Raw genomic sequence first — 20,245 nt, 5'->3', positions numbered from 1 at the left:
ATTAAATTCCAGTGAAATATATTTATGTTTGTGGTTGTAATGTGACAAAATATGGAAAAGTTCAAGGGGTATGAATACTTTTGCAAACCACTGTATCTGCATCCATTGGATGTTGTGTTTGGAATCACCTGCTTTGTTTTAAGGTGGTGAAACAAATTGCTTGTATTCATTCCTTTCTACACACTTTGCAGATTATTTTTTCTGCACTCCACGTGTTTAATCCCTGCGCGCTCCGGCGGGGTGAAAATCATAGTCGCGCTTTGGAGTGCGCGCGGATTCGGCCATGCGTCGTCTCGCTATGACCCCAGGAGAAACGAGGTTCAGACTGATTTTTGTGTGTCCCACCTGAGCACTGACTTCACCTGCACTGACAGTCGCCTCGCTGCGTGGAAATGAATGGAGAGCGAGCGATGTCACCTCCCATGTGTCGAGTCCTTCACACAAGCCGCGGCGCACGCTCCTCCCGCAGCAGGCAGTGTGGTCGGTCGGCATGCGACTGGAGAACGCGCCGTCACGTAAATATGTAAACAGTTCGGCGTTCATTTTCACACACCCGAACCAGGTCCAGATAAGTTTTTTCCCCCTCTTCATTTTCGCTCTCAGCCAGGCTGCTTCCTGCTTCATCTGTTTTGACTCCAGCCGGTTACATCATCAAAAAGAATTGCGCGGTTGGCCGGTAGATTACAGATCTCTATCATAAGACAAATTTATATCGTTTCTACCATATATCGTTTATATCGCACATTCCTACAACCAACCATTCATCTGTCCATCCATCAATTGCTCATCTATCCATGCATCTATCCATCTGTCCATCCATCTTCATCATGCAAATAAATCAGGTTTATTACTTTAACTATGATCCATTGTACCTAATTTATCTATTTTCTGCTGCTAATCTGGGACTGGGTTTTTGTCATGTCGATTTGATTCAATTCAATTCAGTCCAATTATATAACGCTGTTATGGCAATATTTATTTAACAAAGAGAAATACGTGGTCCAAGAATGAAGGTACTCCGTGAGATGATCAGCTGAGTTTTACTGCAACAGCAGGAMACACAGAGAACAACCTGGCCTGTCTCTGTGCCTCTGCTTCTCTCTGTCACCCCACTCTGTCCACTGTCCACTGTGTCACTCACTCAAGAGGCCTCATATATATATTAACAAACACCATTATGTCATCTTRGCAAGATTTGATACAAGGTCAATGGAAAACACAAAGATAAACACAAGTGATATCTAAGAATGATTATTGTTGTTAGCAAATCTTGTTCTGACTTTAATCATTCTGTCTGCAGATGAACAGCATGTCATGAAAACCTAGGTCATTAAAGGATGTCATGAATTACTTGCTTAAACATAAAAGTATTAGTTCTGTTACAACGCCAAGTCACAACAAACGCTGTCTCAGGGCATTGTACACACGCACAAAAAAAAAAACAAAAAAAAAAACAATAAATCTAAAGAAGACAGCAGATTGTGTTGAATCTTTACTTCATCACAGTCTCCCATCCTGAGCAGCACAGAGGAAAAACTCTCTTTTAACAGGAAGAAACCTCTGGCAGAACCTGAACCAGGCTCAGGACAGGCAGCCATCTGTCTCGACCGGCTGGGTTTGAGGGACAGGAAAGAGACACAAACACAGAAGGACTGGTCCAGGTGTATTTTCCTCTGGAAGAGACAAATAAAGCACATTATTGATAGAAATAATTACAAAAAACAAGTAGAGGAGAATGACTAAATCATCTTGATCCTTACAGAACTGCTAACGAGGTCATGAGTCGCTGACTGTCCACTCTAAATGTGTTTCATCCCTCTTGAGAAGGCTTACCACTGTGTTCCTATAGGCATTCTGTCAAGGGTGATATGGGAGTATGGGGTGCCAGGTTTACTTTTAAAGGCCATTTTACCTCCTACATATCCATTTATGTGCTCTCTTTTGTTACTTATCCACTCTTTGCCTTCTTATTCTCCAGGAGCCCTACCTCCGGTCAGAATGTGAGTGCTGCAGTTATCGTCTGGACCCAGACAATCCAGTTCGTTTCCTGAGCCTGCAGTGTGAAAGTGGAGAAATTGAGCCAGTTGTTCTCCCAGTCATACACAGCTGTGAGTGCACAAGCTGCCATGGTGAGGATGAACCTTCCTAGATCAATTTGCATGTCTATCACCCATGTCAGTATGAAAACTAGACATTCAAATACATGCCTAAGTGTACACACAGATATCAGAGTACACACTTGTGATCTCAAATCAAATCTGATCTCATCAAATGAGCAAACGTGGAAGATTCAAAAGTTGTCATTTAGTGTTCATTTCTTTTATTTGAACAGAGCTTAAATAAATACACTAATGACCAACAGCGTGTCAGACACAAACAGTGGCTAAATTAATCAGTAAATAATCCAATTCTTACGATGAAAATTTAGGCTCAAGGTGAACTTGGAAAGCCCTAATTTGTTCTGAAATGAATGGCTGAAAACGTATTACATACTTTGAAAGTTATCTGACAGCTTATTTGAAGAAGCCCAAACTTATCTGACATTAGCCAACACAAACATAACCAACTCAGTATTTATTTGCATATTTTGAGCCTACAGTTGTTTAAAATTGTATTTAATCTTTTTTTTTCTTTTATTTGTTTTTGATTGAACAACATAAATAATCTAAGAATTTTTTAACCTCCTATTTTAAGCCTTTATTATTTTCTTGTCTTTTATATTTTACTATTTTTATCCATTCATGAAATTTGAATTCTCTATTTTTGTAATAAATTTTCAAAATTGGTTTCTTCTTAATTAATGCAAACTCATTGTTATGATACGAGTTCCCTGAAATCTTATGATCTTACACTTATGTGAGGTATTTGAGTCTGATGTATAAAAAGGTGAATTATTGATCAATAAATCTGGTCTGGTGCCCCCAACAGGCAAACAGTGTGGCAGGAACAGTATCACCCTTCTGTCTTGCAACCACTCAAAGATCCTTTGTTAGGGATGTTTCACACTTATTAAGCTATAAATTAACACATTTATTAATGCCTTGCCCATAAAAAAAATTACTTCCCAAACCAACATACTCCTTGTATACTCATGCTTAATAACTCGTGAATATTGTGAATGTATGTAGTAAATGCTCATATAAATGCATTTTCACACCATGTGTAAGACAGATATTACTGTTTAGAAATAATTTGATTTGACTATGATTTGTCTGATTTCCACAGTTCAAAAGGAACTTGTGTCCCTTCAGGGTTTTTTCAACACAAATATGTAAAAAAAACATAAAATAATCTTCACTTTAGAAGTGTTCACAAACATACTTTACTAACAACTGCCTTATTTTATTGATGCACTGCAGGGTTAGTAGATAGTTGATCCAAATGTCCCCCAACAATTAATACATGTCTAACACATGGTGTGAAAGGATATGAGCATTTAAATACATAGACACACAGTATCTAGAATCATTAATTCATGACTTATTAAGCATGAATAAACAATAAGTACGGTATGTTGGTTTTGTAAGAAATTAGCCTTTATGGGTAAAACATTAGTAAATGTGTTTATTTGTAGCTTAGTAAATGTAAATCATTCTTAATTAATGATTATTTCAAGGTTAACTAACCATTTATTGATGACTTATAAGGTTAAAAAAGTACAATTCTAAAGTGCCACCTTTTATTTTTTTTTAAATTTTTTATCAATGTGCCACCTTCTTTCAGTGTAAAACAGCACATTTAGTCAGCTCTTTGTCTCTTCTCTCACAGGAGGTGACCTGTCCAGACGCTGAGTTGGTGTGTTCAGTGTGTAGCTCTGTGTGTGTGTGTGTGTGTGTGTGTGTGTGTGTGTGCGTGCGCAGAATGAAAAAAACGTCTGAACCCCACGCTGAGCAGGAGCACCACTCAGATTCAGCGATGGATGAATGAGACAAACAGATGGATGGATGAGAGGAACGCGATGCTCTCAAGTCTTTTATCATACTGCTGCTGTTGCTGCAGCTCATCATAATATTCTTTTCTGCCTTTTTCTGCTGTGTAATTCTTAAAGATTTGAATCTAAGCTCGGAGAGGTTATTTGTTTTATCTGTTTAAACGAAATGCTAATTTACCAGGTTTTCTTTATGTTGGGTTATAAAGTTTGATGTGTTTTTTTATGATTTCAGTCCAGTTTCATTGGACTGATCAATAAACAAATGGAGAATCATATTTTTTATTGCTTTTTTATTTTCATTGAATTGTCTTTATTTTCCAGAATGATCATGTTTTGATATTTGTTCTTTTTTATATAATTAAATGTAGTGCATCAGTTTGTTCTCTTGTATGATGGTTTGTTTTGGTGACAGTTTTGATTTAAATACTAACATATGAACCAAATATACTTGTGTTTTATGTCATGTAAATTGGTTGATTAAACGTAATTTATTATGTGTTTACACAGCAAATCATAGTTTAAAATTAGAAATATCCTGGAATAGTCATGCCTTTAGCCAAATGAAGCACATGCAGTAGACCATATTGTTTTTGTGTTTATCAAATATAATTGTACATTTCACACCCTGCATATACCGGATTCAGTGAAATATTTTAACCAAATATGCAGAGCATGTAGGTGATAGAAAAACTCCAAAACCTCTGAAGAAATAACTATTAAAATCACATATGGACACGCCTACTTCAGCCTCTTTATAAACCACACAAACAGGATTATTACTACATATATTTCATCTATAGCAGATAAGGGTGCGTTTATTTTAACTGCTTTGAGAAGCACCAGCTCTAATCAATAGATCAATAAAAAATAAAAATGACTACTTTTGTCTATTCCTTCCTATTGATCAGATCAGAGGACAATATTACAGGGAGCTGTTACTGAAATGAATCCAATGGAAGAAACACTCTCATTAGAATCAGACTGTTTTTAGACACAGAATTTATAACTCAACTTTTATTCCTTCAAATAATATGATTTTTTTGCCTCAAATTTGCCAGCGAAAATTTCACCTGCAAAAGATTTGCCTGAAAAAAAAAAAAAAACTGCACCTGCAAATGTGTTGACTTCATGACTCAAGCTAAAGCAATCAGCGTTAGAGTCAAGCTGCTTTTAGCCAATCAAATTAGGCTCATTTTATCTTCAAATGGCTTGCCATACTAGACGGGGTGGTGCACTAGCTGTCATCAGGTCAGTCCCACATTTCACCCACTTCTATTGGATGAAAACATAGACCTTGATTGGCCGTCAGTATCTGATGTTTTGTTACATCTGCTTAACAGGAAAAACCTCATTCATTTTCATTCAGCCACTAACCAGCTGACTGTTCTGAGAGTTACCTCTGCCAGCACTGACGTGACGTAACCAAATGAGCGTAATTTGATTGGCTAAAAGCTGCTCGACTCACTCTCATGCCGATTGCTTTGGCTTGACTCACCAGAAGGTCAACACGTTTGCAAGTAAATTTCTGCAGGTGATTTTTTTTTTTTTTGCTGGTGAATTTGAAGAAAAATATCACGTAAATAAATAATCGCGAAGGATAAAAATTCAGTGTTTTTAATTCAATGTTTAATTCTAATGAGACTATATATTTTTTCCATATCGTACCTGTATTAATCCATACATACATTATCTTTTACCCGCTTCTTCCTTTCAGGGTCACTGGTGCCCACAGTCCAGTGGTTACAGTGTAAGAGGCGGGGTATATCCTGGACAGGTCGCAAGTCCATCAAAGAAACACAGAGACAAACAACCGTTCACTCTCTCACTCACACCTAGGGACAATTTGGAGTTACCAATTAACCTAACAGTCATGTTTTTGGTGTGTGGGAGGAAACCAGAGTGTCTGGAGAAAACCCACAGAAAGGTCCCCGACCGGGATTTGATACAACAACCTTCTTGCTGTGAGGCAATGACTCTACCAACTGAGCTGGATTGAATTCAATGCCTTGCACAATGAAATTAACGGCAAAGTAAAAAGTAAGAAAGACAGAAACAGGGTCATGCACATTCACGTGAAGATATTGCACAGTACATCAATGATGTTAAATAGTTGATTAAATAATTTAATCAAGCACAGTTGGTGGGTGGAAGATGTGGGGGTTGGGAGGGGTTAGACTGAGAAGTCAGTTCATGTGTGAGTTCAGGATGGTTGTATCTTTGAGTCAGTCTGTTTTTGTTTTGCTGTTCCTGTATCATCTCCTGGAGGGCAACAGGTCAAACAGTTCAATACCAGGGTAGGAAATGTCTTTGGGGATGTTTTATTTGTCACCCCACAGCATCATGCCTGCTGAACTTCATGTTGTCAACAGAGCTGAAGCGTCTGGTGAGCACTTCTACCTTCTTAGCTTGGATGCAAGTATCCACAAATCTGAACCACTGACTTCTCTGGTAGGAGTCCTGGGCTGTCTGTTCCACCTCCTCTATGTAGAAATTGGTGACAATCAGGGATCCCATGGCACAGCACTGCTAATTTTGCTAAATAAACAGAATGAGAATTGTTTTACCTTTTTAATCTCTGTGTGGTTTGTGTTCTATTTTATATAGAAAAATGCTGTACCTAGCTGTGCTTTGACACTAGTTTCCCATAATCGCCACTTTTCCCCCCCTCTTTATTCTTAACTAAGTAACCTCTGGCTTTTCAGCTGCTCTGCTGCTGGAAGTAAAAGGAGACGGTGCTGATGCATTTTTAATCCCCAGCAAAATGTCACAGTTTGATGGATGGTCCTTCAGTCATCATTCACTAGCCAGGATGCAATTTATCATGCCTCACTGGTCATTAAAAGTCTGAAAAATAATCTGAATTCATGGAACTGTGCGAGTCATTTTTCAAAACTGCCTCTAAAGAGCAGCAGCAGCAGCAGCAGCAGCGTGTTCCTCTGGTGTGTTTCAAAGAACTGTTTCAGGTGGGTTGGATTAGAGGAAAGACAGTTTTAATTGATACTTTCAACACATTTATTCCAAATAAAGCATAACAAAAAACAGTTTTAGCCAGTTAAAATGGATAAAAATTAGCCTCTACCACACAGCTCATCTTTTTTATTTATTTATTTTTTGTTTCTGGTGATCATATTGCAGAAATATTGCATCTTGAATCTTGTTTCACAAACCTACTCATTGTGACACACAGGCCATCACAAAAATGATTATGACTCAGATGCTGATCTCAAATTGGCTTTGGTAGTAGCTGAAAATCATTCACAACTTCAGTTTTTTTAACTGATTTCATAAGATTCTTTTATTTATTTATTTATTTTTACAATTTCAAGGAAGTCTGTTAAAAATTAACTCATGAACTACTGGACACATTTTGATAAAACTGTCAGAATGTTGTCTTTTGCATGCACATCTACAACTGACATTTTGAAGTCAGCAGATGATCACCACACAACTCAGAAAACTAGTAAACAACCACAACCACAACACACATAAACAACCACAGCTGCAACAAATTGCTGTACAAAAAAACAAAACAAACAAAAAAAAAACAGAAAAAAACACAACAAAGATTAAAAATAATCAAATAGGATTACACAAACTAAAGTCAAAAACACAAAATTAACTCAGTGGTTTCTACAACCTTGTGGGATTGTTGTTGCTGAAAGTCATTCATAACATACTCACATGGCTACTCACTGTGCAACATACTTGTCTGAAATTCAGACAATAACCTACCACTTCACTAAATTTAACAAAACTCAAAGTAATCAATGGATATAACTACAAATGATTCATTTTTAGAGTCAAGATGTTTGTCACAGCTGATTGACTTTATCTAACACAGAAAATCCTACAACTGTCATATTTACAGTTATTGGTGTGGTATAGTTTCTGAGTGCTGACACATAATGTTTGACCAGGGTTGTCTAACAGAAGCTTCTCGGTCCAGTTGGGACAGCTTTTTTCATCTGTTGCTCACCTTCAGTATGGAGTACCTCAAGGCTCCATACTAGGGCAAATTTTATTTTCATTGTACTTAATCCCCCTGGGATCTATTTTTCGCACATATAACGTGTCATACCATTTTTATGCTGGTGACATTCAGGTCTATCTTCCATTAAAATCTAGCAGATCCCAGTCTGTAAATAGGCTACTTGAATGCTTAAAAGATGTGAGCGCATGGATGGACCTGAACTTTCTTTATCTTAATGATAAAAAGACAGAGGTCATTTTATTTGGTAACTCTGATAAACTGACAGGATGCAGTAGTGCTGTTGGACCACTGGACCCTGTGTCTGGCCGTGTGTCTGTTAGAAATCTTGGGGTGTTTTTGGATTCTGATTTTAAATTTAAAGAACAGGTCAGTGCAGTAGTCCAGTCTAGCTTTTATCATTTGAGACTTATAAGTAAAGTCAAGGATTACCTGCCTCATAATGCACTTGAGAGGGTTATTCATGCTTTTATCACTTCTAGACTGGACTACTGCAACTCTCTTTATTGTGGGATGGATCAGTCTTTGGTTCGTCGTCTACAGCTGGTTCAGAACTCAGCTGCCTGTTTTTTTAACAGGGACAAGACGTCGCGAACACATCACTCCGATTTTGTATTCTCTTCACTGGTTGCCTGTTTCTTTAAGAATTGTTTTTAAGATTTTGTTTTTAGTTTTTAAATGTCTAAATGGTTTGGCACCTCATTATCTCACTGAGCTTTTACAGCGTCTCATTCCAAACAGATCCCTGAGATCTGTAAATCAAAAGCTTTTAGTTGTTCCCAGGTCTCGGCTTGTGACCAGGGGAGACAGAGCCTTTTCAGTTGCAGGACCTCGGCTCTGGAACAATCTCCCACTGTCTGTGAGGTCTGCTGGGTCTCTAAATGAGTTTAAGTCTCTGTTAAAAACTCATCTGTTTAAACAGGCATTTGAGTCTGAAGAGCAGGATCATTAGGCCAGCCTTTGCTGTTTTGTTTGATTTTATTGTTCATTTTATTTCTGTACTTTGTTAATTATTTTTATTTTATGCACCTGTACAGCACTTTGGTTTTTATTGTGCTTTATAAATAAACGATGATGATGATGATGATGATGATGATGATGATGATGATGATGATCAAAAGGGCTACAACTCACCCCTTCTCAATTTAAGATGATTGCACTCTGTTACTAGAGTGAGAGGCGGCGAGAGATATCCATCCCCCCCAAATCCTTTAATTTAACAGACAAACAGGAGTGCTCGGTCCTGCCAAACGCGCGCGAGCCAAAAAAAACTGCCATTTCCTACGCTACGTAAAGGCACCATCCCCGACACGGAAGAAGGGGGGAACCCCCGGCGGTGACGTAGATGAGCAGGCTGAAGTGGTGAATCCCCGTCCAGCCCCGATGAAGCAAAACAAAACGGCATCAAACCAGCCTTTCCTCCTTAGGTGCCCTCATCCTGCTGCAGCAGGGCTTTCCTGTGGAGAAAGACAAGCTTCTGTTGAGCCGAAGTGCCTTTTTTTTTTTTTTTTTTTTTTACTGACAATGACAACAGAGCGAACAGAGTAGCTACAATGGGAGACTGGGGAGGTGGGTGTGGGTAAACCGGAGCTGAAGAAGAAGGCAAGTGAAGCTGCTTCCCCTGTGGATGAGAAAGGTGCGTCTCTGTCTCATCCAATGGACTGACTCCTGCACCTGCAGGCTTTATTCATTGTTTTTTTGTTCGTTTTGTGAATGAGATCAATTTGTTTTAATAACTAGCTCGGGGTTGATGAGCAAAGGGTTAAAACGACGCGCAGCTATAGACGCCAGGGGAGCTGAAGTCATCCGGCAGCGCGCAGAGCGAGGAGGAGGAGGAGGAGGAGGAGGAGGAGGACACGCAGAACAAGCTCCTAAAGAAACAGATCTGTGACGACTCAAGCCGTGCTCAGTTCTTCTCTTGTCCTCTTTGCGTTCATTTGCCCCTAAGTCTGACACTCTCAGCCTCAGAGGGGTTAAAAAACAAAAGCAAATAAACAAACAGGCAGAGCGGGAGGTAAACAGAAAGCGCGCAGTCCCTCAAAGATGGCTCAAACGACGCTCATCGTCCATTCCGCCTCCCGGGAGCGGACCGGAGCGCAGGATGAGAGCTCCGTCGCGCTCCATCCACTGTGAGAGCTGGAGGGGAGTGTCACCTGACAGGTGGTCCTGTTACCCACCCCCTCCTCCAGGGTTCAGAGACACCCCGCTCTTGTCTCAGGCTCGAAACCCGAGCGTGGAAACAACGCGCGCGCCTCCTGTTTCCAGAACTCTCCTCACTTTCTCTTCCTTTTCGGGGCTGCTGCTAGTCTGAGCCACTCGGTGAAACTTTGGCTCAGTTCCTCCCATCTTCGCCTCGGGGTACCTCGGAGTGACGGGCTGCTGTTGTCAAAAGTCCCGAAGTGTCTGAGAGCTCAGCGGCCGCTGCAGCAGGGAGGATGCCGGTGCGGCGGGGCCATGTGGCCCCGCAGAACACTTTCCTGGACACCATCATCAGGAAATTTGACAGTCAAAGTAAGAGCGAAGTTTTATTGCTTTAAAATAATTCTCTGTGCCATTGATTTCTGTACTCCGCCAGAGGGATTAAATTATTCAACTGCTTTAAAATGAAATGATCTTTCAGCTGCAATTTGTGTCCCCATAATTTGCTCCTATAAACAGTTTTGTGACAATGAAATTTTCTTGGCAACAGGCTTTAATTTTATTAAAGTGTTTTTACAGTAGAATTTGATCATCAGTTTGACATTATGTTACTTTGGAGCAGCTGTTTTCTAACCCTGGTTAGAAAACTCCTGCATAATTTAGATGTTTCCCTGCTTCTACTGATTAACATGATTTTGTTGAACTGCAATCATCTGAATCTGAATTAGATCATTTATTAGCTATAAATGAGTCAACTTTACATCCCTGTTTTGTATTAAGAGGAAAGACTGGCAGTTTCCTAAAACTAACTTTATTTTCATTATGCCATTGTAATAAAATAAAATACTTCTGCATTACCGTTGCCGGTGTACAAACACTACACACTTTTTCAAACATTATTATACAAATAGCATTAATTTTATTTTATCTCCTTACTCACCAACATACACAAATGTTAATATAAACAGTTTTTTCCCATAAAATAATGCTGGCATGCCTTAAGTTTTAATTTTCTTCAGAAGTTCTTATAAAACACTCTTTTTAAAATGTCACACTGCATACTGTAAAGGTTCAGTCACAGTACATCACAGTATGAAAAACTATACCCAGAATGCATGCCGATTTGAATGAAAACAAGAAAAGCTTCACTGGATTTGAATTTACAACTCGTTAGTCCACCCAATTCAAGATGGACACCATAACTAATCAACCTTAACCAACAAAACTGCCTTTAACTTAGTCAAATTTACAGTTGTATTGAATTTAGTACAGTACTGTAATTACACTGTATTCCCGAAGGATGTAATTTAATTTTCTATAACAACCTCTCAACAGGCAAACAGGATTCAGGGAATATGTTTGGTAACACAAAGCAATGTTTTATTTGCAAAAACAACTGTCTTTCTACAAACCAGTTTGATGTAGACTCGCTTTATGTCCTATTGGTGTCTGAACTGATAGCCAGATGCGTAATGCTTTGGAAGATAAAACTCAGTTATGTTAGAATGAGATATTTTATGTAGCATATTTTGTTTTCTTTGCCCTGACAAAAAGATCAATATCACATTCATGTTTCCCAATATTCCAGCAAATTGGAGGCTGCAAAACAGAATATAGCTGCTACTTTAAAATTTATTCTAAAATTTACACACAAGAGGCATGACATGTTACAGTGTTTATGTTCTGATATGTGCAGGCATCACTTTGTTAGAGCTGCATTGGCTTTCATGTTGTTCCCATGTCTGGATGATGGGATTTAACTTTCAATGTGCCTGAGTTTCTTCCATTAACTAAACTTAACGTTGATGAAGATGAGGTTAAGTGCAGTGTGAGGGGAATCGAGAAGCATCAGCATCAATAAAAACATAAATTAAAAGTTTGGTATAATTAGGTGATATCCAGTAAGCTAGGCTCAGAGCACCGAAGACCCCGCCTTCAGCTGCACTAAAAAGGAGCTCCAAAAAGATTCTGGGAAACTGCTAAAGCTTTACTAACACTGCATGACCTCAATCAGTGATGTTGTCAGACAGTGGAAGAAATCCTTTAAGGACCTTCTTTGTCCTCCAAGAACATCTTCCATGGAGGAAGCTGAGTCTGAGGGCTTGAGGATGGCCATGCATAACTGGGGCTGAGATTGCAGAGGTAGTGAAAAAGCTCTGTGGTGGCAGGTCTCCAGTGGTAAACAGAGTCTCCCTGAGTTCCTCGACTCCAGGTGATGCTGGGCTGTATTGTTTGACAAGTTATTGTAACATTGCAATATACCATACCATACCATACCATACCATACCATACCATACCATACCATACCATACCATACCATACCATACCATACAATACCATATCATCTTTATTTATAAAGCACTTTAAACACCCACAGAACAAGGTGCACATAATAAAAACATTCATTCAATCATAAAGCCAACAAAAAATAAATACAAACAATTTAAAAGTCAACATTTACAAATGGTGTCCAAAGGCCAGAGACTAGAAATGGGTTTTATAAAGAGATTTTTATGGACATTGGTGTCAGTGCAACTGGAGAGGTAGACTGGGGTTGTAGTTTCCCATTTTAAAAAGTGGGACTGGAGGCTGTATTCCAGTTACAGGGAAATCACAATCCTCAACATACCCAATAAGGTCTGGTCAGGGATGCTGGAGAAGAAAGTCCGGTTGATGGTCAAACCTCAGATTTAGGAGGGACATGAGTTCGGTCCTGGCTATGGAAAACTGGACAAGCTTTTTACCTTTGCAATCATCCTTAAGGGGTCTTTGGAGTTTGCCCAACAACCCACATGTGGTTTTTGACTTGAAAATTGCCTTTGATTTTGTTTCCTGGGATGGCTTGTGGATGACTATGGGATTGGGCATGCATTGGACTTTTCAGTCCCTATACGAAGTTCAGGAGTCTGGTTTGCATTGTCAGCAGTATGTCAGAGTCATACCCTGTCAGAACTGTCCATTGCCACCAATTATTTTCATAACTTTTATGGACTTAATTTATCTGTGCTTTTAGGGGGCAAAAAGGGGTTCATTTTGGTCACCTTAAGATTTCATTTGTACTATTTGCCAATGACGTGTTCTTGTTGGTGTCACTGTGCTATGATATCCAAGTGAAGCAGTTTGCAGCTGCCTCTGTAGGAAGATGTTCCATGTATGTCCAATTGGGAGGAGATACTTTTGAAGATATGCTGAAGAAACTGTGTCTCTCAGCTGGCCTGGAAATGCTTTAAAAACCTCCCAGAAGTGCCAGAATAGGTGTCAGGGGATAGAGATGTCTGCACCTCCCTGCTCAAGCTCCTGCCCCACAACCTGACTCCAGAACAAGCAGCAGATGATAGGCTACGTTCACACTGCAGGTCTTAATGCTCAGTTCCGATTTTTTGAAAAAATCCGATCTTTTTGTGTGAACGTTCACATTACATTTTAAATGTGACCTGCATCAGACCCCTGTGTGAACGCAACACAGCACTGATGTGACACACATGCGCAGTAAAAGACGTGACGTCTCATCAGCCGGCTGGTTTGTTTACAGAGCTAGCATGGATGCTACATTTTGCACATCGTATCTGAAGTTGTTGTTTAATCAGAGCCGATTAAATAATTATCTGACATCTTGTTTAGTCAGTGTTTATAACTGAACCTGCCTCTGACCGGGATGCTCCAGTGAAGCTTTTTTTTTTTTAAAGAAACTACGAGCTGGAAAAAAGTATCGGCCAAGTATCGAACTTTAGGATCGATACTCTTCGGGACCCAGGCTGGACCATTATTATCATACTATCTACGTGGAAAATGAAAAGTAAAAAGAMGAAGCAACTGGACTTGTGTTTTGGAGCTGTAAACACACGGAGCTACAGATTTAAACAGTGAGACTTGAGGTTAGTGTCTTATCGATCCTTCACCCCCTCCTCCTGATGAAAAAGTCAGATGAATGTGACATGAGCGTTCACACTGCAGTCACTTTGAAAACATCAGATATATATCCGATTTAAAACCACATACTGAAACGGCCTGGGTCGGATTTGAAAAAATCGGATTTGTCGCGTTCAGACTGTCATAAAAAAATCGGATATGAGTCAGATGGGTCAAAAAAATCGGATTTGGGTCGGATTTGCCTGCAGTGTGAACGTAGCCATAGATGGACGGATGGTATATCTAGTTTTATTAATGAAATCTAAACAGCAGTTTATCCTGGGCTTTAAAAATAAAGCTACAGTCATGAGCTAAAGAGACTATCTTTCTAAATTTCTGAATAATTCACATTCCAGCTCTAGGTGAAATCTCTCTGAATTAATCAAGTCTTAAGAGAGTCTCAAAACAAGGCATCTCCAGTACACTTTCCTCTTTCAGCTCTGCACAAATGCAGCCAAGTAAAAAAAAAAAATCACGTTAATCCTCCTGTTTTAATATTTACGTCTTGATAACTCTGAATAACTCAACAAAGGCTAACGGCCTGTGCTGCTCACTGGAACACTGGGGACTCATTCCACCATGATTAAATTTTCAGTGTTTCTTCACAGCAGCCTGTGGAAGGCACTTTTCCTGGTGTGATGGATTATTGTTTATGCGAGGAAGGCAATTGATGTAACCTTTTTTTCTAAAAAAGCATGGTAAAAATAGACAAAAAAGAGATCCCAATAACACAAATCGTATGGAAATATCTTTACCAAATTGAAAATTGTGTTGTGGTAGCAAGATTTATCAAGAATGCAGAAACACGTTGGAATAAATGCACAGAAAGTCTGCGTGTATGGTCATCAATTGATTTAATCTGAGCAACAACACAGCAGAGGTCAATCAGGAAGTCTGTCGAGTTGTGGCTGGCTCTCGTCAGCGGAGAGCAGCCAGTAATAACATCATGTGACATGCTTACAACCAATCACCGTTCGACAACTGCAACCACCTAACCAATAACAGGCCTCTCAGCCCAGAAGCTACCTTATCAAAATAAGAGAGGTCATGCATTGCTGGAGTCTTGAAGTCTGGGGCAAACAGATTAAAACAGCCGAAAGTACTTATCATAAGATATTAGTAATGGACAGCGTCAAGGTGAAACAGATATAAATAATTAGTCCATAACAGTGTGAAGACAGGAACCTAAATGTGAAAACGGGAAGTGTTTGTGAACATGTTGCTGTGGTCTTAAAAATGAGATAATGACAACCCCATCCTCACTTTTAAATACATACTGATTCTATAAATCCACATGACAGAAACTTGAGCTCTAGTCCAAGTTTTCTGTAGTTAATTGTGCCGGTATGAGGGAGTGATAACAATACCAACATTGTTGTACTGGATCAGTATAAATATGATGGGATCGATACATGAATTTGTTTCTCTCTTTCTTATTTTCCCTTAACTACATTCTGTTTTTGGTCCTAGCCAAAAAGGATCATAGTTTTGTTTTTCCTAATGTTTTTGTGCTTTATGGTCATGCTCAGGTAGAGCAGTACTGCCCCAAACGAGCAGATACTGTAATTGCCTGATGTTGTCCAGGTGGTTTGGTCCTCTGCAATGTGAACGTGAATCAGATCAAATATAGAGGCATTCACTGATGAAATCATGGAGCTACTGGAAAAACTTCTAACAAAGCAATTTTTGTGTGTGGTGACTTCAATATTGACTTGGGAAATAAAACCGACTCAAACAATATTGGTACATTTATAAACTCAATGTACAGTTTGAACATTTGTCCTTTGTTATCAAAACCAACAAGAATCACAACCCATAGTGCAACAGTAATTGATCGTATTTTTACAAATATAACAAACACAGAGATAATGGGTGGTATTTCGATTACTGATGTAAGTGATCACTTACCAATTTTTACAATTTATAAAAATGATCAAAGTAGCACAAAAGTAGTTACAATCAAGAAAAAAATAATAGACACATGAAGAAAAGCTTTGGATAAATTAAAAGATGATTAAAAAAGGAAGGTTGTATTTGTTGATGATGTGAACAAAACATATGATGTGTTTATGAATATTATAGAAGATTTGTATGGAAAGAATTATGTAAAAACAATGATACAAAGAGAAATACTGTCGATAAACCATGGGTGACAAAAGGCTTAAAAATGCTTGTAAAAAAGAATTACTTAAATTCATGCTTTTTGAAATTAAGAACAAAAGAATCAGAAGAGAGATATAAGAAGTATAAAAACAAGTTGGTATGTATTATAAGAAAGCATAAGAAGGAATATTACAGTGATTTATTAAATAGGAGTAACAGTGATATGAGGGCAACATGACGAGTAATGAATAGTGTTCTGAAAAATCATAAAGAAAATTCAGGCATTCCACAGTACTTTGTAAAGGAAGACAATATATGATCTGAATGAAATTGTAAATGGATTTAATCATTATTTTGTGAATGTTGGTCCAAGTCTTGCAGCTAAAATACAAAACAAATAGAAAACAATGTGAGTCATACAGTCATGGGATGTACCAATAGTATTTTTCTTAATGGAACCAATAAAGAAGAAATAATGAATATTGTAATAAATCTTGCAAACAAAAGATCAAAAGACTTGGTGAACATGGATATGATGTTTGTAAAAAAAAAATGGACTATGTCACTGAGCCATTTACATATATATGTAATTTATCATTTTCAACTGGTATACTGTATTTCCAGACAACATGAAAATAGCCAAGGTAATCCCTGGGTTTATGGCAAAAAAAATTCAACATCAATGGCTCTCATGGTCTTAATTGAACAAATAACAACTGCTGTTGACCAAAAACAGTATTGTATTAGTGCTTTTGTTGATTTAAAGAAAGTCTTTGACATCACTTACCACACCATTCTTCTCGAAAAGTTAAAGAAATATGGTATAAGAGGTCCAGCATTGGAGTGGGTATCTACAGTAGTTATCCGGAAAACAGGAAACAGTTTGTAAATGATGTAAGATCTGAACTCTGCAATATTACATGTGGGGTTCCTCAGGGTTCTGTATTTGGACAAAAGTTATTTATTTTATATCTGAATGATTTAGTGAATGTGTCTGGGTTGTATTATTTGCAGATGATACTACATTTTTCTGTTTAGGAAAATATCTAGAACGAATGATGGGGATGATGCAAACAGAATTTTTTAAAATACAAACGGTTTAAAATAAATAAATTATCATTAAATTTGAGTGAAACTAATATGATATTCAGTAATAGAAACAGAGCTATTGATTTTCCTTTTTGAGTTGGTGTTGAGATCTGTAGAGTCAATCAGGTGAAGTTTTTGGGTGTTATTATTGATGAAAAGCTGACTTGGAAATCTCGCATAAATCACTTCAGAACAAAAATAGCCAAATCCATTGCAGTATTATACAAACTAAGGGACTTGTTTAATGACAAAGCTCTGTTTATGTTATATAATACAACAATTGTTCCACACTTGATTTACTGTATTGAAGTCTGGGGGAAAGCATGTAAAACAATTACAAATTGTTACTTTGTATACTTTGTTGAGTTGGTTGATCATAATATTTTGCAGGTTATGTATAAAGCTCATAAAAATGTATTACCTCCAAATATTCAATTAAATTTTGTTAAGAGAGTAAGTAATTATAACCTTAATTCGAACAAATTTGAAGGACAGATGCACTTCAGTCCAAGGAATACGATTGTGGAATAATCTGGAAAGTGATTATAAAAATGCTGGATCAATAAATTTATTTAAGAGAATTTATTTATTTATTCAAAAAATATACATTTCATTTAAAAACAAAACAAATGCTGTACATACAACAAATAATAATACAAAACACAAATAAAATGAAAGGTAGTAAAAAGAAGAAAAAAATTCTTATTAATATCTGCCCCTTTTTAAAAAAACAATTCAAACAACAATAATCTTGAAATAACAAAACATAACAAAAACTTCAACTCCTCGAACAACAGTTCTTATGCATGCACATTATACAAATTCATATTTCTTCAACTATCTAACTTTTATCATTCTCTTAAATACATGTACTGAGCCAGCCTTTTTATAATCACTTTCCAGATTATTCCACAGTCTTATTCCTTGGACTGAAGTACATCTGTCCTTCAAATTTGTTCAAATTTTGGGCTTTACAAACATCTCTTTACCCTTAAGGTTATAATTACTAACTCTCTTAACAAAATTTAATTAAATATTTAGAGGTAATATTTTTTATGAGCTTTACACATAACCTGCAAAATATTATGATCAACCAACTCATACAATTTCAATAATTTCAACCGATAAAATAATGTATTTGATGGGTAATGTTTTCTGGTGATAATTCTTATGGCTCTTTTCTGTAAAACAAAGATGGGATTTGTAATTGTTTTAGATGCTTTCCCCCAGACTTCAATACAGTAAATCAAGTGCGGAACAATTTTTGCGTTATATAACATAAAGTTTTGTCATTAAATAAGTCCCTTACTTTATACAATACTGCAATAGATTTGACTATTTTTTGTTCTTAAGTGATTTATGCGAGATTTCCATGTCAGCTTTTCATCAATAATAACACCCAAAAACTTCACCTCATTGCCTCTACAGATCTCTACACCATCATCTCGAAAAGGAAAATCAATAGCTCTGTTTCTATTACTGAATACCATCTCATCAGAATGATAAAAGTTAGATTGTTGAAGAAATATGAATTTGTATAATGTGCATTTATAAGAAGTGTTGTTCGAGAAGGAGCTGAAGTTTTTTATGTTTTGTTATTTCAAGATTATTGTTGTTTGAATTTATTTATCTTTTGAAAAAAAGGGGCAGATAATAATAATTTTTTCGTCTTTCTGCTACCTTTCATTTTATTTGTGTTTTGTATTATTATTTGTTGTATGTATAACATTTGTTTTGTTTTTAAATGAAATTAATATTTTTTATTAAAAAAATAAAAGTTGTAAAAATTTCTCACCCAATCAAATCGAGAACCCTGGACTATCTTGGTGTGAAAACACTCTCCGGCAGTATTTGATTGAAGATAACAGGATTTCTCTACAAAATATGTATACTTTAAAACAGCTCCAGTCTGAACTGAACTACAATTTACCCACATTTGTGATTTTGAAACTTTTGTTTTGAAATCTTTTAATAACATAACTGATGAGAAGTCGTCAGGATTGCATGTTACTTTTCAGAAGGCAATGTGTGTATCATATTCCTCATTTAAACTAAATTCCCCGAACTTATTATTGAGAATACTTTAATGAAAACAGACAAACTCAACAGCTTTCTTGTGTTGACAGTATAAATATTTGTGTCATGAAGCTGCTGAACATAAAAACCCGCCAGGAGTTCAGTAAACCTTTGACTGATTATTGCTGATCAGGTGACCTGATAACATTCAACAGCTTTGGCACCATCTGTATAAACACAGTGTGTCTATTCTCTGCACACATATATTTGAGTAGGACCACAGATGTTGTTTAGTTGAGGAAACAGTAACAAATTAATCTCAGTTGAGGTTCATTATAAGTTAATGGGTAGCTTCATTTTGCACTAATATATTTTTGAGAAAAAAAGTTTTTTAAGCCTGAAAAAAAAACCTAAATAATAATAACTGTTCTCAATATGATACTATGATAAAGTACTGCTGTACCTATTGATTATTTGTCAGAACATTGTTTCAAACGTATCTCAATGCCAGCATTTTTGCAAATATTTGTACAAAAAGCCTCAATACTCTGCATCATTACCAATAAGAATATTCAATTTAATTTATTAACGTTTACAATTTAAGTGACAATTTTATCAGATCCATGTTTAAGAAATGTATACAAGTTAAAAAAATCTTGTTTTATTTATTTAAAAAATGTTTCAACATTACATATGCTGTATGTTTGTTTTGGAAGGAGAGACACCTTGTTCTAAAAAAAGTGTTTTTAGAGTCAGTCATTGTGTTATGTTTACTCTGTATTGATGAGTATCCAAACTGAAGTGCTCATACTCAGTTTGAGAAAAACTTGTATTGGGACATCAAAAAGAAAAAAAAAATAAGTAGGTCCTCTGGACGGGTTCTCTTGGAGGAGAGATGGAACATTTCATTAAAGAACATGCCCAGAGGACCTATTTAATTATTTCTTTTTGATTTTTCTACCTGGATTATTGAGATGCATCAGGACATAGTATTGGGACACCCCTACTTTTAATAATACGAAAATGTTTTAGGTCACATTTAAACTTGCTTGATATTTATTGTGTAAATA

General features: G+C 37.0%; 2 protein-coding genes across 4 annotated transcripts in view; both read left to right on the top strand.

The window, feature by feature from the left end:
* sspo (SCO-spondin) overlaps positions 1–4,672 on the top strand; it is a gene marked incomplete in the record, with an annotated part of 130,682 nt that extends 126,010 nt beyond the window's left edge. For 2 of the 3 annotated variants that reach the window (XM_014023811.1, XM_014023809.1), the window contains 2 exon segments: positions 1,979–2,129; positions 3,769–4,672. In XM_014023811.1, coding sequence (XP_013879265.1) covers positions 1,979–2,129; positions 3,769–3,791 — 174 coding nt within the window. 3 annotated transcript variants of the gene reach the window in all.
* A 4,586-nt stretch (positions 4,673–9,258) lies between these two features.
* Positions 9,259–20,245, top strand: part of kcnh2b (potassium voltage-gated channel, subfamily H (eag-related), member 2b) — a gene marked incomplete at its 3' end in the record, with an annotated part of 194,411 nt that continues 183,424 nt past the window's right edge. Inside the window, 1 exon segment of the mRNA XM_014023805.1 lies at positions 9,259–10,430. Coding sequence (XP_013879259.1) covers positions 10,355–10,430 — 76 coding nt within the window.

The sequence above is a fragment of the Austrofundulus limnaeus genome, unplaced genomic scaffold (genome assembly GCF_001266775.1).
Source record: "Austrofundulus limnaeus strain Quisiro unplaced genomic scaffold, Austrofundulus_limnaeus-1.0 Scaffold391, whole genome shotgun sequence".
In the NCBI taxonomy this organism is placed as follows: Eukaryota; Metazoa; Chordata; class Actinopteri; order Cyprinodontiformes; family Rivulidae; genus Austrofundulus; species Austrofundulus limnaeus.
The sequence above is the reverse complement of the archived record's forward strand: the minus strand, read 5'-3'. Positions and strand labels throughout refer to the sequence as shown.